The 24,571-nt window shown below is 38.5% G+C and overlaps 1 protein-coding gene across 1 annotated transcript in view; it reads left to right on the top strand.

Annotated features, from left to right (window-relative positions):
* The first annotated feature begins 248 nt into the window (after positions 1-248).
* LOC126412383 (carboxypeptidase B-like) overlaps positions 249-24,571 on the top strand; it is a 235,916-nt gene continuing 211,593 nt past the window's right edge. The window contains exon 1 of the mRNA XM_050081999.1: positions 249-557. Coding sequence (XP_049937956.1) covers positions 249-557 — 309 coding nt within the window. The remainder of the gene's footprint in view (positions 558-24,571) is intronic.

Below are 24,571 nucleotides of genomic sequence, written 5' to 3'. Positions count from 1 at the left end.
ACTACCATCAGACATGGAATAATATTCACTATAGAACTTGCTATAGCATGTTTAACACTCATGCTGGCTAAGGTGCTCATAGCTGAGTGCTCAAAACGCCACTGAATGCTCATTGACTGACAGAGAATGCATAACATCAGATGCTCAGAACAAGACTAAACTCAACTGCCATCATTCGTGACTTCTGCTAAAATATTTATAATCTAGTTATTTTGACAAATATACATTTGTTAATGATAATATTCCAGATGAGCAACTACTTGGATCTATTGGCCAAAAAATATCCACCTTTAGTCCATGTACAAGCCTTTGGTACCAGTTTTGAGAAACGGCGACTTGACATGGTCAAAATATCAACTGAGAAAAGTGGTTTTGAAAAGCCGATCATACTAATAGATGCTGGTATTCATGCCAGAGAATGGATTGCCCCAGCAATGGCATTATTTATTATCAACCAGCTTGCTGAAAATGAAACTAATAGATATCTCACTGAAGAAATTGAGTGGCACATCTGTCCACTTCTCAATCCTGATGGCTATGAATATTCACGGAAAACCGTAAGTGCCATTAAATTTTTGAGGTTATGACATTTTTAGTAGATGTTTAATAGTGCTGTCATACTGAATCATCAATAACAAAAAAATTATGTATTGCTGGAAAATTCAGAATTAGTTGCAGAAATGAAACAAATTGCCAGAGGGAGTATGAACAAGTAGAGAGTTTGTTGTAGGCTAATGGAAATTTTGGCCAAAAAAGGAGAGAGTTTGGTGAAGCAATGGGGCTAATAGAAATTGAGGTCAAGTAGATTGTGGCATGAAAGGATGCAATGGAGGACCATTTTTCATATATGCAGCTAATGATCCAGACAGCATAGGTCATTAAGCTGTTGTTGGCATTCACCATCTTCTGCTACTTGGTAGTCAGACTTGTCTTTTGAAACGGTGAATTGGTGTGTCCCACTTGCGTTGTCATGCTGTTGTTGTTGCAGAAGTGATATGTTAAAAGGCTGATTTCACAGATGACTGCCTCTGGTAGGATGGAATACACCAGTAGCATATCTGGAGTATGATGTACTGGATGGAGGTCTGGGACAATTGATATGACCAATGAGGCTCAAAGTTTCAGCAGTAATACAGTAAGGATGGAACAGAACAGAGTTTAGAGTTCACTCACTTTCAAACATTTTACATGATATTGGCATAAATATTTGCTTATAAAGCTAAGAGACATGAGGTACACAAAATTTCATGATATTTACATCAGTGACACATTGTTATATACAGTGTGAAAATTGTACATGCTGGAAACTTTTAACCAAGGATTTGTTATGACTCAGTATGATAGTAATAGTCAGAACTTTATGTCACTTAAATCAGATTCCTCATACTCTTTTATGGAGAAGTATGCTTTCTTTTTAAGCAACTCTGCTAAAACAATTTCAAATGTACTGTAGGGAACAGAATGTGCAGCTTTTGGATGTGTACAGGAAAATCTGGGGCCTAGGTGTTTGTGGCTGTTGTGAACCCTACTGAAGAGTATATCAATTGATTGGCCAGTTCTTCTGTTGTGTTCATGTATAGATATCCTAAGGTTAAATTTTTTTAAGTATTCTTCAAAATTTAGAAGGTAACTAGAGTCTAGGAACTGTCATAATATTGAGCTCTTTGAAGATTCTCTTGGAGTGAGTGCTGTTATATATCTAATAGCCTTTTCTTGCCACTTCAATACAGTTTTTGAGCTGTGGCAGATAACCACATAGAAGATTTCTGTAGCTTAAGTGAGAGTGGAAAAATGCAAAGTATGCATATACTAGTAGTGTTTTGCTTACATTATTCCTCAGTTTGTACCACAGATAAATCACTCATGACAGTTTGGAACACTGTTTTTCCACTTGACTCACCTGGCGGAGTTTCTGATCTATGTAGATACCTAAGAGTTTGATTATTTTGTTGTCTTCAGTGATACAATGTCTTCAGTTTTACTATTATTATTAATTTGTAAATAAATTCCCTGGAACTAGTTAGTGCATCAATCCATTGTTATATTTACATTGTGTGTCAGCTCCTCCAGATCAACGACTGGTGTGATTAGAGTTTATCATCTGTGTGTAATACTGACTCAAACAGCAAAAGTGAGGGTAAGTCATTTATTTATTTATTTATTTATTTACGTCCTGAATCTTTGTGGTACATATACCATACCTTAGATGTAGGACAAAATGATATTACAATAATATACTGTTACATTGGTGTATACATTACATTTATAAATTGTTACATTTTTATATTGCTATATTGTTACATTACATTTTTATATTGTTACAACCAACTTATTTTTCAAGATACTGTGTTACTGAGTAAAAACAGTTTTCCAAGAGATATGATATTACAGATTTTTTAAAGCTATGGATTTTGTTTATGGCCTTTAGGTTACTTGGCAGCTTATTAAACAAATGTGAACCTGAGTGATATACACCTTTCTTGCACAGTGTGGTATAACAATGATGTCTGTGTATGTCACTATTTGCCCTTGTATGGTGTTCATGTACAGATTTATTTTGAATAAATACATTTCCATTTTTTAGCATGCTTTTTTAGGAACATTACAACTTCTAGTATATAGATACATGGTAGGGGTAGAATCCCCAGTTATACACACTTAAAGAAAAAAAACACACAAATGAATTATCCAAATGAGATTGAAATCAGTAGATGCAATGTACATGTCCAGACAAACCAATGACTACAATTTCAGAAGAAGAGCTTCAAAAACTGAGCAAGACATTAGTGCACCTCTGGCTATTATGCAAGCAGTTATTTGACTTGGTTTTGATAGAGTTGTTAGATGTCCTCCTGATGGATGTGGTGTTGTAGTTTGTTGTAGTAGCTGTGGTCTTCGGTTCAGAGATTGGTTTGATGTAGCTCTCCATGCTACTCCATCCTGAGCAAGCCTCTTTATCTGCGAGTAACTACTGCAACCTACATCCCTCTGAATATGCTTAGTGTATTCATCTCTTGGTCTCTCTCTACAATTTTTACCCTCCACACTCCTCTCCAGTACTAAATTGGTGATCCCATGATGCTTCAGAATGTGTCATACCAGTTGATCCCTTCCTCTACTCAGGTTGTGCCATAAATTCCTCTCCTCAATCTACCCATCTAATCTTCATCATTCTTCTGTAGCACCACATTTCAAATGCTTCTATTCTCTTCTTGTCTAAACTAGTTATTGTGCATGTTTCACTTCCATACATGGCTACACTCTGTTTAAATACTTTCAGAAAAGGCTTCCTGACACTTAAATCCATACTTGACACTAGCAAATTTCTCTTCTTCAGAAACATTTTCCTTGCTATAGGCAGTCTACATTTTATGTCGTCTCTAAGTCAACCATTATCAGTTATTTTGCTTCTCAAATAAAAAACTCATCTACTACATTAAGTGTCTCATTTCCTAATCTAATTTCTGTCAGCATCACCTGATTTTATTTAACTAGATTGCATTGACCTTGTTTTGCTTTTGTTTATGTTCATCCTATATCCTCCTTTCAAGACACTGCCCATTCCATTCAGCTGCTCTTCCAGGTCCTCTGCTGTCTCTGACACAATTACAGTATTGACAACCTCAAAGTTTTTATTTCTTCTCCATGGATTTTAATTCCTACTGCTTGCTCAAAATACAGATTGAATAATATCAGGGATAGGCTACACCCCTGTTTCACTCTTGTCTCAATCACTGCTTCCCTTTCATGGCCCTTGACTCTTATAACTGTCATCTCATTTCTTATAAACTGTAAATAACTTTTTGGTCCCTGTATTTTACTGCTGCCACCTACATAACTTGAAAGAGAGTACTCCAATCAACATTGTCAAAAGCTTTCTCTAAGTCTACAAATGCTAGAAGTGTAGGTTTTCTTTTCCTTAACCTATCTTCTAAGATAAGTTGTAGGGTCAGTACGGTGTTGTGTGCTCCAACATGTCTATGGAATCCAAACTGATCTTACCCGAGGTTGGCTTCTACCAGTTTTTCCATTCATCTGTAAAGAATTTGTGTTAGTATTTTGAAGGCATAGCTTATTAAACAGATAATTTGGTAATTTTCACCCTGTCAATGCCAGCTTTCTGTGGAACTTGGATCATTATATTCTTCTTGAAGTCTGACGGTATTTCGCCTCTCTCATATATCTTGCTCACCAGATGGAAGAGTTTTGTCATCACAGGCTCTCGCAAGGCTATCAGTAGTTCTAATGGCATGTTGTCTACTCCTGGGGCCTTGTTTCGACTTAGGTCTTTCAGTGCTCCATCAAATTCTTCACGCAGTGTCATATCTCCCATTTCATCTTCATCTATGTCCTCTTCCATTTCCATAATATTGCCCTCAAGTACATTGCCCTTGTACAGACCCTTTATATTCTCCTTCCACCTTTCTGCTTTCCCTTCTTTGCTTAGGACTGGTTTTCCATCTAAGCTCTTGATATTCGTATAGGTAGTTTCTTTTTTGAAAAGTCTCTTTAATTTTCCTGTAGACAGTACCTATCTTACCCCTAGTGATATATGCTTGTACATGCTTACATTTGTCCTCCAGCCATTGCTGTTTATCCATTTTGCAGTTCCTGTTGCTCTCATTTTTGCATTTTTGAGATGTTTGTATTCCTTTTTGCCTGCTTCATTTACTGCATTTTCTTCTTTCATCAATTACATTCAAGATCTCCTCTGTTACCAAATGATTTCTACTAGCCCTCACCTTTTTACTTAGTTGATCCACTGCTGCCTTCACTATTTCATCTCTCAAAGCTACCCATTCTTCTTCTACTGTCTTTCCCCTGGTCTTGTCAATAGTCCTCTAATGCCTTCTCTGAAACTCTCTACAGCCTCTGGTTCTTTCAGGCTATCCAGGTCCCATATCCTTAAATCCCTACCTTTTTGCAGTTTCTTCATTATTAATCTACAGTTCATAACCAATAAATTGTCGTCGGAGTCCACATCTGCTCCTGGAAATGTCTTACAATTTAAAATATGGTTCCTAAATATCTATCTTATCATTATATAATCTGTCTGAAATCTTCTGATGTCTCCAGGCCTCTTCTATATATACAGTCTTCTTTCGTGATTCTCAAACAAAGTGTCAGCTTTGATTAAGTTATGCTCAGTGCAAAATTCTACCAGACAGCTTCCTCTTTCATTCCTTACCCCCCAGTTCATATTCACCTTCTACTTTTCCTTCTCTTCCTTTTCCTATTATCGAATTACAGTCCCCCTGACTATTAAATTCTCGTCTCCCTTAACAATCTGAGTAATTTCTTTTCTTGCATCATACATTTCTTCAACCTCTTCATCATCTGCAGAGCCATTTGGCAAATAAACTTGTACTACTGTGGTAGGTGTGCAAATCCGTGTCTATTGTGTCTACAATAATGTGTTAACTTTCCTTTTTTTTTTTAAATTCATTATTAAATGTACTCCTGCATTACCCATATTTGATTTTGTATTTATAACCCTGTATTCACCTGACCAGAAGTGTTGTTGCTCCTGCCAACCAACTTAACTCATTCCCACTATATTTAACTGTAACGTACCATTTCCCATTTTAAGTTTTCTAACCTACCTGCCTGATTAAGGGATCCAACTTTCCATGCTCCAATCCATAGAATGCCAGTTTTGTTTCTCCTGATAATGATGTCCTTCTGAATAGTCCCTGCCCGGAGATCCAAATGGAGGAGTATTTTACATCCAGAATATTTTACCCAAGAGGGTACCATCATCATTTAACTATACAGTAAAGCTTCATGCACACAGGAAAAGTTATGGCTGTATTTTCCTCTTGCTTTCAGCTGTTTGCAGTACCAGCACAGCAAGACTGGTTTGATTGATGTTAGAAGGCCAGATTAGTCAATCATTCAGATTGGTTCCCCTGCAACTACTGAAAAGGCTGCTGTCCCTCTTCAGGAATGACATTTTTGTCTGGTCTCTCAACAGATGCACCTGTGATACTGCTGATGCTATCTGTATCGTTGAAGCACACAAGCCTCCCACCAACGGCAAGGTCCATGGTTCATGGGGGACAGATATTGTGCCAAATTCTGTCCAGTTGGTGCATCAGATTGTCAACATCCTGAGCTGGTTGGAGGGCCTAGTCCCTAATTAATGATCCAAACCTTCACAACTGGCCAAGGAAGATTTTGGCAAGCATGAAGACAAGCAGTTGAAGTTCTCTCCATGTGCAGGAGCGGCATTATCTTGCTAGGAATGTAAGCCCAGGATGGCCTGCCCTGAAGAGCAACAAAATGGGCTGTAGAATAGCACTGACATTCCACTGTGCTGGAAGAGTGTCATAGATTAAAACAAAAGGTGCCCTGCTATTAAAATAAATGGCACCCAGACCATTACACCTACTTGTGACCGTATGGTGGGTGTTTATGAGTTGGTATCCCACTGTTGTCTGGAGCATCTCCAGACATGTCTTCACTGGTCACTGGGGAGTGGAATCACATTGATTGGAGGAGAATTGTCTTCAGTGACGAGTCCCACTTCAAACTGAGCCCTGATGACCTGTAAAGATGTGTCCGGAGACACCACGGACAGCAGTGGGTACCAACCTGACTGTCACCCAACCACATGACTAGACAACCAGGAACTATGGCCTGGAGATGCCATTTACTTTCACATCAGGACCCCTTTGGTTGTCATCCATCACATTCTTACAGCACAGCGGTATTCGATGATATTTTGCTCCCCGTTTTGTTACTCATCAAGGCAAACCATCCTGAGCTTACATTTCAGCAGATAATGCAACCTGGACACAGTGAGAGTTTCTACTGATTGTGTTCATGCTTGTCAAAACCTATTTGGCCAGGAAGATAGTAAGATCTCTCTCAAACTGAGAACATTTGGAGCATTATGAACAGGGTTATCCAACCAGTTTGTGATTTTGACACACCAGTTGTATATTATGTGGTACAATACCCCTCAGGAGAACATTCAATAACCCTGTCAATCAAAGCCAAGCTGAATAACTGGGACCAGTGGTGTATCAATGTGTTATTGGCTTGCTCTATTTGTGAAGCTCTTTCTCTTGGATATATCATCCAGTTTTTCTGGAATTACAATTATTTGTTTGTCTTTACATGTACATCCCATCTACTGATTTCTATCCCATTTGGATAATTTATACATGATGCTTCTTCTTATGTCTTAGAGTTTATGTACCCTGAATGAGATAATATTTAATGAGTCTTATTATTTGTCGTTTATGGTTACCATTTGCTCTCCATTGCTTAGGTATGACTCAATGAGATGTAGATTTTTTCCTCCAACTCCTTAGTACTGGAGCTTTTTGATAGGTATACCTTGGGAGACAGTCTCAAAAGCTTTCCTCAATACCAGAAGAGTTGTGCAGGTTGCTTTTCTTAGTCTTGAAAGAATCATATATTTTTGTGATAAGGTCACAACCTACTTTGACAGTGGAAAGGTGAGGTCCGAAACCATTTGTGATAAGTTAAGTAGATTATTTTGCTGAAACGGCTGGTTGATCTGTAGGTGCATACAATCTAGTATATAAAATTGATGTTTGTTTGTTCATATTTCATGAACTGCCATACTGTTCATGTGATTGTGATAAAACTTTGTCAACTTATTGCTTGCACTTGCACGAGGGTTATAGGCAGAGTATGTACAATTAACTTACAGCGCATGAAAAGCATGTCATACTGGCAAAGTGATATATTTTAATGTGATGAAAGACAAACAAATCAGCATTTTATTGTGTCTACTGATTTCAAAGCCAATAAGTGTGAGTTATACCTAATCAAAATTTTCCAGTGGAAATAGTAATTTTTCAATTTTTTCAGCGAATCAGTGCATGATATTTTATTTATATAAGTGTATATCAAGTTGATTAATTTATCAAAAAATATGCCTCCCAAACATTCGTCATTTAGTAGCTCTAAGATTGCAGCATTTAGGCAGAATGTAGAAATAAATGAATTCGAGCTTCTCAAGTAAACCAGGAATGACCAGTGAGCAATGAAGCAGATTGTTTACGAATTGCAAGTATCTCAGGATCAACATGTGGCAAAAATTGAAAGAGAATGTTTACATACTTCCAGTCACGTGCATCTGAATCAGAAGAACAACATGCATCAAAAATTGAAAGAGAATGCTCATGAGGCACCCTATCATGCAATCAGAGTCAGAAGACCAACATGCAGTGAGAATTGAAAGGGAACATTCATGAGCTTCTTAGTCTCGATGACTGGTACATGTTGATTTGAATTTTGCTTCACATCAGTTTGATGTTAATTATGATTACAGTTTGCAGCTCAGTGTAAATATCAGCAAAGTGGATAAGGTGAGTGCACATTGCAACTGACTTACATTCAACTATGAAATACCAGGAATGTGCTGTGCAAATGGCAAAGGTAATCTGCTTACATTGCATACAGCACCTGATCCATTGCTGCCATTGCTTTCAGGCATCACCTGATTCCAAACATTTTTTGCAGAAAATTTGCAAATACATATCACCATTTCAGCTGTCATCTTTTGGAGGTGACAAAGTATTCTAGGATCATTACATGCCTGCTTTCAAAATTCTAGGACAAATATATTACATTGTTGGTTCATTTGTACCCTTTTCTGATGCTGAACATAAGTCTCTACAAATCTACTTTATGGGTAATGATATGCATAAGTTGATCAATACTGCAGTGCAATTCCAGGCCCCAAGTGTCACATTAATATCCTATTTGCAAACATTTTTCACCAACTCAATGTACTGATAAAATTATTCAAACTTCAGTTGACATCTTAAAGGTGGATACTTATGCATTTCAAACATGAGCTCACTTAACATCACTCAGACAGCATGCCAAATGCTACAACGCACCTACCATCAATGAAGCTGGTATTATCATAGTTGGTGAACAACAAGATATGTGTGATATACTTCTTCAGTGACAGAATAATATAATTCCACATGTAGTTGAAACACTCTTATCATGCAATACACTGCAGTACCCCTCAATTTTCTGGGACAGGCAAGATGAATATGATTTCAATATTATGCAAACTAGTTCAATTCAGGTAAAAACTGGTTTTCATTTTTACTTACAAATATTTGTAAGTGTAACTTACATTCTTCTTCTTTTTTTTTATTCTTACAAGTGAACAACTCAATAAAAAGTATCAATGGTGAATTATTTTTCATACTGCATAATGATACCTCAGAATGGAAGAAATCATATTTTGCAATGCCATCAAGTATTTCATCAGTATGTAGTAGACATGTACAACAAAACTAAATCATAACATTTGTTATTCATTCACTTAAATCAAACATCATTTCATTCAGAAGAATACATTTATTTATGAGATGTAATTGCAAATGATGAAAATGTTTCCAACAGTGGCAAAATGGTCATACTTCTAGCAATGTTCAATGGCAGCCCACAGTATTTGCATCATTATGCACAAGATGCTGTGACACAAATACATTAATATGGCTGCCCTTACTTTTACATCACATTTACGTTCAATCCAGCGTAGGACAAGATATAAGAGCTTCCATTGGCCTGTCAGTATCCATCTAACTGACTCAGTTTGACTGCAAGAATATTCAAGCAAAAACTCGCTGAACTGTTGGACTTAATTGTGCAGCACCACATTTTTGGTAAAACGTACTGCTGGATGTATGTGACTGAATGGTAGAAGAGAGGACTTCCACAACCGTTTATTCTCATATGGCACTAAACAAAAATACATGCAGCTCAAACTCAAAATATAATTTGTGCAGAAACATATAATCTTGAAGGTAATCCATTGTTGTTTGGTATTGTGATGAGAATCATGGTGCTTGGACCATGTGGAGCAATGAATCCACAATCTCCTTGTGTGGTAGAAAACAGATGTATGGAAAAATATCCCTGAGACTTAGTCCATGAAACACACATGATGATGATGAATGTTCACAATATACATTCGAAAAATGAGAAGATGGAGGTCATACAGCAACAACCAGAATGAGAAATGTTGACGTTGAAATTGACAACAGGTGGATTATACCATATCCTCCTCTCTTCTTATCAAAAACATTTAAAGCTCATATCAATATCAAATATTATCATTCCATCAAATTGATCAGGGTGGTGCATCTGAAGTTTCAGATGAGATTATATCAAAAGCTATACATCATGTAAAAATCATGGGTAAGACAAGTTCTTAAGCACAAAGGGGGACATCAAATAATACTACACATGACCTCCATCCCCCGCCCCCTTGGATGGGTTGGGGAGCAACTTTTAAATTTTAAATGGAAACACCCATTTTTTTATTGTAGATTTGAATTCTCCAGAAAAATGTAATCAAGTTAGGTCTGAAACATTTTTTAAACCATTGACAGATGGGACTGAAATCGAGAAAAAAATAAAATTGGGGAAGAACTCTATTTTATTTAGAATTATCTCAGAAAGATGCATCAAATCAATAAAAAATGTGCAGTTGTTCAAACTGTCTCCTGTTTTCTACCTTACGTGCCTGTCTGTTCATTTACTTATCTGAATCACCAAGATTAGTTAATACTTTGCCACTACATATTTTCTAGTGCTGATTTCTGTGAATGTAGATTGGTCCATTGTTATTTATGGGGTTACATGTAAAAATTCCATTCTTATTTATGAATTTGCCTGTAACAATTTGTTTGCGGTTCACTGCATTGGACAGCCTTCTTCTGATCATCTTTCGCCAATTTATTTGCAAATTTGACAGCTATTTTCTTTCCCATCCTCCACTTAACTGGTTTATACATAATTCTTTCACATTTTTGTGCATTTATTTTTCGCCAAACCACTCTGACTGACTTTCACTGCCATCACCTACATTGCTTTAACAAATTTCCTCCTATGACTTTTCCTTTATGTTTACCCAGTTTTTAAAATTTTGTCTCTCTTCACTACTTTCCATATTGATCTTTTTCTTTTTCAATGAGTTTTTTGTATCATATAGACCACTTTCCTGGTGAGAAATTCTTGCCCACTCATTGCCTCATCTTAACCATTGTCTGTTGTCATGATTTTTGTATGAATTTTCCTGATTTTTTTTTTTCGAGTTTTTGCTTCTGTTTTTCTTTTTCCATCCTCTGCTTCTCTTTTTTGCAACTCCCACCATTTTTAACACTCCAAACTATCCTCTGTTGCCATTATGAATCCCACCACAAATTACATCCATTCTTTTGAAGATATGCTTTTACACTATAAAAACTAAGGTCTCACTTTCTGTTTCTTGAAACCTGCTTGTCACTTGTAGTTACTCCAAAAGGCCTAACATTGGAAGTCCCTCTTTCTGGTGTAATTCTACTCTACACCAGGCTCTTTTTCTAGTTTCGAATACAGAAATCTCTTGCATTTACCTGGTTAATCTATGACCTATATACCTAATCTGCCAGTTTCCCCTCCACCAGACTTCTCTCCTTCTACAAAATGCTGCATTTATCTGCCCCTCATTTTTCCTTAGATGGTATCATCAGCCAATCCAACTTCAAACTGCAACAACACACCTGATTTCACCTCAAAAAGCTATCCTCTCTTCCCCTAAACTACATCAATAGCATTGTTTCCATTCCTGTCCCTCTGCAGCTTCCTAAAGAGCCATGCCATCAACCAGCACTCCTTTCCTACAAACTGAGCTCCTTAGCATCCCACAGTCTTTACTTACCACTGCCTCCCAGACCAATAATAACTCATAATCATAAGTACTAGTCACAACAGTACACTGTTCTCAACCTCTCGTTTAAAACATTCTCCTCTCCTGAATTATCTTTATTATCCAAGGGTCTCACTTTCAGCCCTAAATGTGCATTTAATCATGCTGTTTTGGTGAAGCACATAATGTCAACTGGAAATAACACTTCACAATCCAATCTGAAAACTTTTCCTTTCCTCAGGTCTCTACAACTTGACCTAACCTGTCCTCTGCAGAACTCTAATCTCTCTGTTCCCTAAGAGCTAATGACTCCATAATTATCCTCCCAGTAGACAAAGAATATGCCATACTTGTCCAAAAGGAGTATGTTAGCGAAGGTCTATGCCAGCTATCTGACATAATTACATACAGCATCTATCATCTAGATCCTATCCCCATGATTCAAACTGAACTGCAGTCCCTCCTTAAAACCTCACATCCTCACAAGAACTAGCACCTCAATCCATAGAACTTCCTACCCCACCCCAAACCACACACCTTTTACCATCTTCCTAAGATCCACAAACCCAAAGCATCCACTGAAGGTATATCTGCCTTAGCTGATCAGAAGCTGCAACTCATAGTACAAAGAGTTCCCTCCTATATTGAAGACACCAACTAAGGCCTAGATCATCTGAAATCCATGCCTGTCCGTTTCCCACCACACCTTGCTTGTCACCATTGATGCCACCTCCCTCTATATCAACATCTCCCATGTACATCGTCTGTCTACTGCTGAACATTTCCTCAGTCAGTGCCCACCTGATTCCAAACCCATGCTCACCTTAATCAGCTTTATACTTACCAAGAACTACTTCATCTTTGAGTGGCAGACACACAAAAAGATCAGGAATATGGTGATGGAAACCTGGATGGCTCCTTCCTGTGCCAACCTTTTCATGGGTTGCTTGGAGGGGGCTTTCCTGAGATCCATAAGCCTTCAACCCCTGGTTTGGTTTAGATACAAGGGGGTATCCAAAACAAAATAAAAAAAAAATCAAAATTATTTTTTAAAAGCTATATATTTTCAAATTGTTTACAAAACAACCCTATTCCATTCAAAATACTCCCCATTACAACTAATACATTAATACATTTGTCCCACCAGTGCAGACACTGTTCAAAACATTTTTTGTAGTCATATTTAGAAATGGCTGACAGCTCCTTCCTCTTTTTTTTTCATGTGTGGAAAGAAATAATAAAAAGTCACATGGAACCAGGTCAGGTATGTAAGATGTGTGGTGTGGGGAACCATGCCATTTTTAGCCAAAAACTGTCTTTAACAGGGATGGCTGTGTGCAGGCTCATTGTCATGGTGGAATAACCAGTTTCCTGTACACTCAAATCTTCCATTAAAATTCACTGAACCAATCTCTAAGATAACCCACTAGTATCTGACAATTAATCAGTTGTCTGTCAACAGTCTGTGAGCACAAGCTCTCAAATTTTTTCAATATTTTCGTCGATTCGGGCTATTGATGGATGTCCAGGATGAGGTTTTCATCAGTCAATGTGTTGCCATTTTTAAATCAAGCAAATCACTCATGCACTCGAGTTTCTCCCATAGCATCTTGGTAAGCCATTTTCAAAATTATAAGAGTTTCAGCTGCATTTTTACAGAGTAGAAATCAAAATTTCACAGCTGGACTTTGTTCACTTAGACTTGTCATCATAAAAAATGAGGCAAAAACAAAACAGCAGTAGCAAAAACAGTCACTGCAGATGAACAGAACAAGCCAGGTCAACAACACAGGTGGCACTGAACTGGCAATGAGTTGCACAGTACACACCTGGCAGAAGAAGTGCTTTTTTTTTAATCTTTGCAATATGGATTCATGGTGAGGCTGACCAGTTAAAATTTCTGGAATCTGTAAATACATTCTCCCAACTATATTTCATGTGGTTCTGTTCCAGATCCCATGCCACTTTCCTTGATGTTAATCTCATCCTCACTGAAGGCCAGATACGCACTTCTGTCTACCTTAAACCTACTAACAAACATTAGTACTTACTTTTTGACAGCTGCCATCCTTTCCATGTCAAATGTTCCCTCGCATAAAGAATTGGCATTGGAGGCAAATGTATTTGTTTGGATGCAGATTCTTTCCAGAAAAACATTGCCATTCTCACCTCAGCTTTCACTGGATGTAATTACCCCACCAGCCTAGTTCAAAAGCAGATTTTCTGGGCCATGACATCCAATCTTGGTACTGCTGATCCTTCCGAAAAAACAGCTTTGGAGCACACCACATGTCACTCAATATTATCCAGTCTTGAATGTATTAATTAGCTACTTTGACATGACAATGTCGTCGTAAAATCATACCCTGAAATGAGATCCATTCTGTCTGATATTTTGCCCACCATACCTAGAGTAGCTTTTTTTCACCTTCCCAATCTCTGCAGTATCCTCGTAAGATCTTATACTCCTTCTGCAGCCATCTCTCTATCCTATGGCTCCTACCCCTGTGACCATCCCCCCTGCAAGACTTGCCATGTGCACCTTCCTACCACCACCTGTAAAAGCCCTGTAACTGGCAAGACGTATACAATCAAAGGGAGGGACACATGTTAAATGACATGTTGTTTACCTGCTGTACCGCAGAAACTGTTCCATCTTTTACATCATCATTACTACCACCAAGTTATCAGTTAGGATGAATGGGCATAGGGAGAGAGTGTATATATTTTTACTTGGACAGCAAAACCCAGCAGTGTTTCAACATCAACAAAGAGAAACTGAATAGCTTGAATAAATTCCAAACTAAACTGAGGAAAACATTTGGTGACAATCAGAAGCTAGTGTTTTTAGAAAAAGGAAAATTGAAGAACAGCACCAAATGTCACAGGGAAATGACACAATCATACATATAGAATATTTTCCATAGGCCTCATTATGAACCGAAATATGACAGAAGCTAACAAAATCTCACACTTCATCAAGGAAATGCAACAGAAAAGAATGTGACATCAGAAGTATGACTGACTCTCAAATGTGGTCCCTATGGCAGTTGTGGATGACTACCGCTACCTCTCATACTCCAGGTAGTGAGAAAAGAGGTACAGCATTTTGTGGCAGCCAGAACTGTTGGACTGAGTAATCAAGAGATAACAGCCATGAATATTAACATGTCCTTCAGATGACAGAAAAGAATGTTGAACAACAGATGTACCAGGAAGAATTGACTAGGCCAGCTGATAGCTACATTGCAGCAATCAAACAACAACCCAGCACCTGACCAACACAAGCACAACCAGCTCCTACACCAAAAATAAAACCCTATAGAAATACAACCAGTTGGAAGACAGAGGAAAATGTGCTAGTGCATTTCCACTGTGGAAGCCCTGAACATGTTATTTGTCACTACAGAGAAGGAATACAAGTTTCTGAGAAGCTTTATGCTGCCAGATATCCACAATCACAACATTTATATACATTCCAGTCTTCTGCAGATGGTTATAGTTGACCTGTGGGATGAAGCCCATCACTATACCCTAGACAAGGTTACTCCCTAACATGCCATAGATATTCTCCATTGCTGCACAGACATTCCAGATGCTTGCCTAGCCACCAACTTTGGAAAATCTTTGTGAGGCAATCACCTATGAAACTGAGGCTGCCACAGATGCAAACAATCCATGGATGATTTCCGTCAAGATGTCAGGAACATCATGGATGTCAACATCCATGGACAACATGTGTAGATGCTAGTTGACTCAGGGGTTCTTTTTTGTAATGTTGAATGCTTATCATCATCAGCTAAAGAAGACTATGTTGCATGATATGAAAGTGATTGTGCAGAAAGTCCAAATGGGAAACATATCTAGATGACAGGAAAATATATTACAGAAGAAACTATGAATGACAGAACACAGCCCTTAGGATTTGTTGTTTCAACAGAATGTAGTCACAATATTATTCTCAGATGAGACTTCTTGCAGGCATTACAAGCAGTCATAGACTGGGAGATTAGAGCTCCAGATTGACAGCTGTGTGGGGTAGCTGCACGGTCTGAAGCACCTTGCCATGGTTCATGCAGCTTCCCCCGTCAAAGGTTCAAGTCTTACCCCGGGTATGGGTGGGTGTATTGTCCTTAGCATAAGTTAATTTAAGTTATAATAAGTAGTGTGTAAGCCTAGGAACCGATGACCTCAGCTGTTTGGTCCCATAGGAACTTACCACAAATTTCCAGATTGACAAAGCTATTCCAAGTACACATAACAAAAATCGCTCTGGATGGTTATTTGCCACTGAAGAAGTGAATATTCTGCATTATCAACAAGAAGAGTTCCCAGCATCAGTTAAGATCCTCAGTTAAATTGTGAAGCTTTTGTCAATTGTTAAAGCTCAGGCTAACTAAAGAAAGCTACCTGCCAACAAGATCATAAGCACTGTAAATGGTGAAGGAGAATTTTGGATCACTATCCATCATGAGCAGCCACAACTCATCCATAAAGGTATGTGCATGGAGACAGCCAAACCATTCCCGGAGTGGCAACAGGGTGTCATTGACAAAAAATCATGCTCGCACAGGGGAGCAAGCTGCTATCAGAATGTCAGTAGTCTAACAGAGAAACAGCACTGGCAAGCAATAGACATTGTCCTTCAATTTTTAGATCTTTTCAAATCCAGAGTAGAGAAAAGACTGACCCAGCTGCCCATCGTAAAATACTACCAACACAGGAGCGTTCACCAATTAGCCAGCACATACATAATGTTGCCAGCTGAAAGACAGGTAATAATCCAGTAGAAAGTTGAGACGATGCTGCAAGATGACATCGCTGAAACTTCAAAGAGTCCTTAGGCCTCTCCTGTGGTCCTTGTGGAGAAGGAGGGATGACACATGATGATGTTTCTGCAACAACTATCAATGACTGAACCAAATCATGAAGAGAGATGTCTGTCATTTCCCATGCATTGATGACACCATTGACTGCCTGAAAGAAGTAAAGTATTTCTCAGATATGGACTTGCAGACAGGCTTCTGTGAAATTGAAGTTGATGAGGCTGACCAGGAAAATACTTGTTCACAACTGCTAATGTTCTATGTGATTTATGCCATTTTGGCTGTGTAATGTTTGAGCAACCTTCAAATTTATTTGAACAAAATCCTTTGAAACATAAATGGATAACACATCTTTGCTATCTAGATGACATAGTCATTTTTCAAAGACTTTTGAACAATACTAAGCTGCCTGATAATTCTGTTGAAGTATGTTCAGACTTCAGGTTTCTATGGAAGCCAAATAAGTGAATCTCTGCTTACAAGAAATAAAATTCTGGAGGCATCTAGGAAATCATGAATGGAGTGCATCCAAATTCAAAGAAAATAGAGCAGTCATAGACTGTCTGACTCTATGGCACATTCACAATTTGAGAAGTTGCTCATGCTATCAGTGATGCACAAAGGGCGTCAGTACTGAGGTGTGTCCCCAGCAAGAACTGCCACAAGGTAACAGCAAATTTCTGTTGAATGAGGTACCAGAAAGATCTTTCCTTCTCCTTAATAGACCACTAACATTTTCTCCAGTCCTTGCATTGTATTATGAGAATGTCAAGACAGAACTCCACACTGGTGGTTTTGGGACAGGTGCAGTTCTAATGCAGGTTCAAGAAGAGGCTGGAAAGTTGCTTCCAGAGTATTCCCCAAGTCCAAATTGAACTACTATGCAAGCAAATAAGAATACGTTGTTTAGGCCATCAACAACTTCCAACTGTATTTATTTGTGAAGCCATTCACTATTGTGATGGATCACTATTCTCTAGCCTGATGGACTTGTCAGGTTGACTGGTGAAATGGGAAGGCTTCAGAAGGAAATTAGTTGTAATGTCCCACTGACATCAAGGTCATTAGTAACAGATCACAAGCCTGATATGTTTCAAGGCCGGGAAGAAAATTGGCCATGCCCTTTCAAATGAGCCAGCCCAGTATTTACTTGGAACAGTATGGGGATGTCATGGAAAACCTTCATCTGGATAGCTGAATACGGATTTGAACTAACATTCTCCTGAATACAAGTCCACTGTGCTAACCACTGTGCTGCCTCACTCACTGAGGATTCGTAACTAGAACATCAAAGTGTTATACAAAAGTGAACACAAAGGATGCCAACCGCCTTTCAAGGAATCCTTTGATAGAACACAGCACAATGGATGAAATATCCATCATCACTGCATAAAATGATGTATGTGCTAAATGGAGGGAAGATCCAGCACTGATGAGAACTACAGAAGTACCGAGCAAGGTGGCGCAGTGGTTAGACACTGGACTCGCATTCGGGAGGACGACGGTTCAATCCCGCGTCTGGCCATCCCGATTTAGGTTTTTCGTGATTTCCCTAAATCACTCCAGGCAAATGCTGGGATTGTTCCTTTGAAAGGGCATGGCTGACTTCCTTCCCCATCCTTCCATAATCCAATGAGACCGATGACCTCACTGTCTGATCTCCTTCCCCAAAACAACCCCAACCCCAACTACATAAGTCTTGAAGAAGGAGGAACTGCCCAAAGGGGGAGTCCAGTTAATAAATAGAGCAGTGTGTAAGGAGAACTATGATCCAGTTGGGTGGAAAAAGATCTTTGCCACCACAGCTCACCAATGTCCAGATGTCCTGAAGTATTTCCCTAACATCCAGCATTTGGTTACCTGTGATTCATGAAGACTCCAGACAGTATCAGATGCAAGTATCACTGGCCAGGTCCCCACTGATTTGCTACACAGTAACTGAGCCACTGTAAGGAATGACAGCAGCAGAAGCTCATCCCATAATCACCTCCAGGCAACTGGTACCAATCCCACCTACAGCAGTATCATTCCACTGAACCAGACTCTGTCAGTTGGGGAAGTTCATGAAGTCAACAAATGGGAATTCAGATTAACAGCTTTTAAAAAGCAAAGCAGAAATAGTGCAAAAATATTGAGTTAAATAATGATTACTGAACTAGGAAAAAAAAAGGCAAACATAATTAATTTTTAGGTATTTGTTGTATATGAAAAAAAAGATTCATATTATAAAGTTTAATATTTGAGTTAAATTATTAAGAAAATATGAACAAATTATAATTTAAATGGGGCAGCATTTGTGAGGGTATAGAATTTTTGTTAAAATAAACTCTGGGTGAAGACACCCTATCCTCATTCCTTCACAACATTAACACCTTCTCCCATCTGCTACATGTGGTACTCCTCAATCATGTGTGCCACCTTCCTGGACGCTGTCCTCCTCCTTTTTGATGACTCCATCCATACCTCTGTCTACAGCAAACCCACCAATCATGAACAGTACCTACATTTTGACAGCTGTCATCCCTTTCATGTCAAAAAATCCTTCCCATACAGCCTGGCCACCTGAGTATGGTATCTACAGCAACAAGAACTGCCTTGCACACTATGCTGATCCCTGCGTCACTCCCAATCCCAACACCTTGCCACAGGTATCATATTCCTGTGATAGACCCAGGTGCAAGACCTGCCCAACACACTCACCCAGCAGTTCCTATTTTGGTCCTGTCAGAGGCCGATACTACACCATCATGGGCTGGGCTACCCCCATGTCATATACCAGCTCTGTTGCAATCATTGTACAAACTGTTATTTTTGTATGGTTACCATCCAGCTTTCCATGAGGATGAATGGCCACCATCAAACTGTAGCTAAGAGCAAAGGAGACCACCCTGTGGCATGACATGCAGCTAAACATAAAATGCTTGATTTTAATGGTTGCTTCACAACCCAATGCATTTGGACCCTCAGCTCCACCACCAGCTCTTCTGAATTGTGCAGGTGGGAATTATTCTTACAATACATTCCCTGCTCCCAAAATTATCTCAGCTTCAATCACTAATGGTGTACTACCCCCAAACCCTTCATCCAACAGTTTCCTTCCCCTCTAACCAATCACATCATCCCATTTCACATCCCTTCACTCTCACTGTTCTCCACTCTTTGCCAAGGCACCAACCATCTTTTTCCCTTCTCTGTGCCTCTCCTTTTCCAGTCCTCATCCACTGTGCCCTCTCACTCACAGGTGCACTTGTCAGCCTTGTCTTGCTGTCATGTAGTCCATGCACGCTGCACTGGGCAGTGCTAACTTCTCTTTCCCCCACCTGTGCACTGCTAATCCTTCCCTCATCCTTCCCTGCTGCCTTCAGTCAATATGACAGTTGTATTCTGGGCATAAAGGCTGGAGTTGGCTATGATGTATGTGTGTGAGGTGCTCTAGCTTGTGTGAATGTGTGTGTTTTCTTTTCTAAAGAAGGCTTTGGCCAAAAACTGAATGTGAAACAGTCTTTTTGTTGTCCCTGTCTACAACTCAACATGACATCTTTATGATGAGCAGAAATCTAGCCTTTTCATTATATTGTAGCTATTCCAACCTGGAATTTCCATTATTAGATCATTCAATAAGATTCCTTTTTGCAGTTATTGGAGTCTTCACACACTGATCTCTTGTTTGTTTTACACCTTTTCCACTCCCCATCTCTTGCACCCTCTCACCCACAGTTGCACCTGACAATCTTGTCCTGCTGTAGCTTAAACTTATTGGTTTGGGAGATCGGTACAACATCCTGAGTCCTCCCTGGTCCCAGTCCACCTTGTGCAGAACACCTAGACTTACCATTGACATGACACTCGCAGTCAAGTGGACGAGTAATGACAGATCCTGTACTTTCTGCAGAGGAGACAGGATCCACAGAATTGGATAGTATGTGAGGTACCTCTGGTACCAGTATCATACAACTCTCAGGATCTCTTCCAGCACACCAGTTCGTAGCAACTGCCAATTGTTTGAGAGTAGTCAGGGTGATTTCCAGCTGCTTATGAATGTCAACCAATTCGTCCCATGTTCAAGAACAGCATTGACAGTGGGGCTACATTTTGGCTGGTGCAATGTGTTACAAGACAGTGAACTTTAAATTAAGTCTGCTGATTATCTTTTAATCTGTTGAGCTAAAAAGTTTCTAATTCCCTATAAGAATTGAAGAAAATACAGTAAACAAGATTTCTACTAAGGCAATACAGAAAGCTGTGATAAAAACTACTAGCATTCTAAAACATTTTGAGGTTGATTACAGTTATTAGCAAACTCAGAAACAGAGTCAGTTTATGATAAATGCAAACAATGTATAGATCTACTGCTCTTTAAGAGAAACTAGATGTAACACAATATGTTAGTTACAATATTTGCTACATAACTAAATCACAAACGCTGATTTCCCACAAATAGCTCATAGATTGTACAAAGGACAATGTTAGCTTCTGAAAATTCTTAAAAATTCAAGTTTATTTGCATTGATATACAATAAAATTCGGAGGTGACATATTCTTTGGCAGAACTGTGATCCACAAATGCTGATTTGGTATAAAATAAATTACTTGTCCAGATCACTCATACTGGTAATTAAAAAAATATGGTTTTGTAAGCATCTGAAAGTTCTCAAAAATAATCTTATTCTCACACAACTCTACAAGGAAATTAGAGAATGATTTTTTGAATGAGAATAGCCATACTGTTCTCAAAAATTTTAAAATATCGCAATTACATTTAAGCCTATAATTGTCAATAACAATACGAGGTTATCAAGACACTCATGAATGTTGGAAATTTCACAATATATCACAATAGAAATGGGTACTTGAAACAATCAATGAAATATGATGCAGAAGCGATGCAAGCAGTAAAATATGTGAATCTAGAACTTCAAATCAGCACACACAAATCTTTTGCACATGGTCTCATTCAAAAGAAAATACCAAAGTCAGCTTTTATACTTGGGTTGGAACTTAATTAGTGGCAACACTGCTGTGGAGACATAATGCAATGGAATCTACTATTGTCACTGATAGCACACGTTGCTGACATACCTACCTTACCTCCGAGCAAATGGACTCACCCATCCCATGTCACCAGCATGCACGCAATCGAGGGAAACACAGTCACTTGTGAGTGAGCACTATAAAGTAATGGTGACACTATGTTATTGAAACAGGAACAACAGAGTTGGATCAAGATTGAATATGCCAGATGTCATACAGCACGACAATGTCATCAAGGTCTTCAAGAGGTGTGTAGGGAATTGGCATTGCCATACAGAACAGTCTCACATTGGGTAAAAGCCTTCAATGAAGGTCAACAGACTGTGGCAGACATGCATTGGGCAGGTCATTCTAGCTTCTCTGAAGAAGACGTGCGTGCTGTTGCCACGATAGTGGACAGTGATCTCCACAATATGATTCGTGAGCTCAGCCACGAAACTAGATTAGCGCATTCGACTGTGCTTTTTATCCTGAAGGAATGCTTGGACATGTGAAAAAACGCATCACAAGGGGATCCACATGACTTGACGGAAATGCAGAAATGGATACGTTACGATGTTGCTCAGATGCACTTGGAGCACTACGAATGTGAAGGAGAGGCTTTCTTATGTCGTATCGTAACACTGGATGAGATGTGGGCCACATCATATGAGCCAAAACTGAAACACCAATCCAACGAATGGTGTCATTATGGGACACTGCTAAAGCTGAAATTGCATCAGAGCCCCAGTATGGTGAAAGTTATGGTGATTCTCACGTATGACTGTGATGGTGTTATCCTAATCCATTACGTTTCTCCATGGCAAACCATACAGTATTACTGTACATTTTTGGAGCATCATCTGTGACCAGCATTTCTGTGTAACCTGCCCATCATTTTGCATGACAATGCACGGGCTCATACAGCGCAAGTTGTGGCTGCTCTGTTTGGTAAATGGGACTGGGAAGTACTGTACCATCCACCATACTCCCCAGACTTAAGTCCTTTTGACATTGATTTGATTCTGAAGATGAAGGAACCATTTTGTGGCATTCGCTTCAGAACTGTTCCAGTGATTTGACAGGCAGTAGATCGGTCCATTCGCACCATCAACAGAACAGGCTCTGCTAACAGTATATTACACCTTACTTTTACAATGAAAAAGATGAAGTTGAAGGAAACCAAATTCAGCTTAAGAGCAACACTGTGAAAAACGGACACTAAACTGAAAAATAAAATTCTGTCTGTTAATCTGCTGGAAGGTATTGTGCAATTCTGGTCTTATTTAATGTTAGTAACATGATTAATCATCTGTAAAGCACTCAATGGCCATAATGTATCAAATCAAAGGATGACACTGAATTGTGTCTTAAAAATACACTCATAATATGGAGCTCCTTTCAATCACTGAAAAAATGCGAAAATTACATATACTGTACTGAAATCAGTTATCGTGAACTAAAGAATCAACAAAATAGACAGACAACTGGATTTGAAGGGGTAGTTCCCTAAAAATTATCCAAAAGAAATTCCTTCTTATAGATTGTTGGTTTGATGAAGCATTCCAAACAGTCCAGATCATTTTCAGGAACAAATTTTAGACAAATGTAACTCCAAAGTAATATTACTAATTTGTAGAGAAATAATGTAATGTGCTTTGTGGTCATATATTGTGAACTTTATGGACACGGCACTTCCTCTATGGGAATCAACAAGGATTATGCAAACAGAGCCTTATGAAACTCAGCTTACTCTTTCATCTGTGAGATTCAGAATACTGTCCATTGTGGCATGCAGGAGTATGTCTTGTTGCCAGACTTCTGGAAAGTATTTTATATAGTTCGTTAGTGAACAAAATATGAGCTTATGAAATATTGTGTTAGCCCTTTGATGGGACTGAGAACTTCCCCATCATGTAGTTGTTAATAGGAAGGAATTGCCAGATATGAAAGTAGTGACATGTATATCCCTAATCGCTATTATGGAGCATCAAGTCACTGTTAAAGAGCCTATACTGATCTCAATATAGGCAGGGATTTTATTATTATATGCTAATTTACAAAGAACAGATACCTTGTGACATATAAATAGGATAACAGGTATATAGTATAGTGTCTAATGTAAGTAACTTTTTTGCTAACAAGGCCCCCAGAGTTGCAGTGAATGGATCATGTTATTCAATGACAGACTGAAAGCTGTTTTGAGTAAAGCAACAGAATTTGCATTCATGGTAATATTGACAAGGCACATTGGCACAAAAAATGTTTTTACAGAAACTACATCCCTTCATGCATGAAACAGAGGCTCATACCCTGATATTGTTTAAAACTTTGTAACCCTGAACTTGAAGCCAGTTAGACAACATGATAGAAAGCTGCATGCAAAACCCAATGAAAATTTTGCCTTCACACCAAGGACTGATCCTCATTGTTAATGAAGAAATCACATTGTTCATTAAAAGTAAGTAGGTAGTTTCTGGGAGTTTGGGAGACCACAAAATGTCAGTGTTTCCCCAAGAGAATTTTCTGTTTGATACAGTAAGATGTAATTTTTATATAATGGAGAGGCATGGTAAACATTTATCACCAGTCTGTTGATATTAAACTAGAAACAGTGTCTCTAAAGCAGTTTCTAAAACCTTTATCAAATGATATGTATGAACCAGGAATTTATTTTACATATAGCATCATGTCTGCTAAGCCCCTTTTATACATTAGAATTAATTATGATTAGAATTAAAGGTACTATAACATTTCAAGAAAAGTGTTAGTTGTGGATTTAAATTCAAGCCATTTGTCACCAGCAGGGGATATTAATCATGAATGAGCAAACTAATGTCTGAATCACATTCATGTAAATACTTCCATTACATTATTAAACACAATACTTGTCATGTAAGTGTAGCTCTATCAGTCAGTACGTCAACAGTACATAAAGTCTGCAAACATTTTTATTTTATACAGTTAAAGGCAACTGATATTTATTCACTGAGTTGCTTGCATGGTGTTCCAGCTATTTGAGAGAATCAGAAACTATAATTAA

This window comes from Schistocerca serialis, chromosome 1 (assembly GCF_023864345.2).
Source record: "Schistocerca serialis cubense isolate TAMUIC-IGC-003099 chromosome 1, iqSchSeri2.2, whole genome shotgun sequence".
Lineage (NCBI taxonomy): Eukaryota > Metazoa > Arthropoda > Insecta > Orthoptera > Acrididae > Schistocerca > Schistocerca serialis.
Note: the sequence above shows the minus strand (reverse complement) of the source record. Positions and strands in the feature narration are given on the sequence as shown.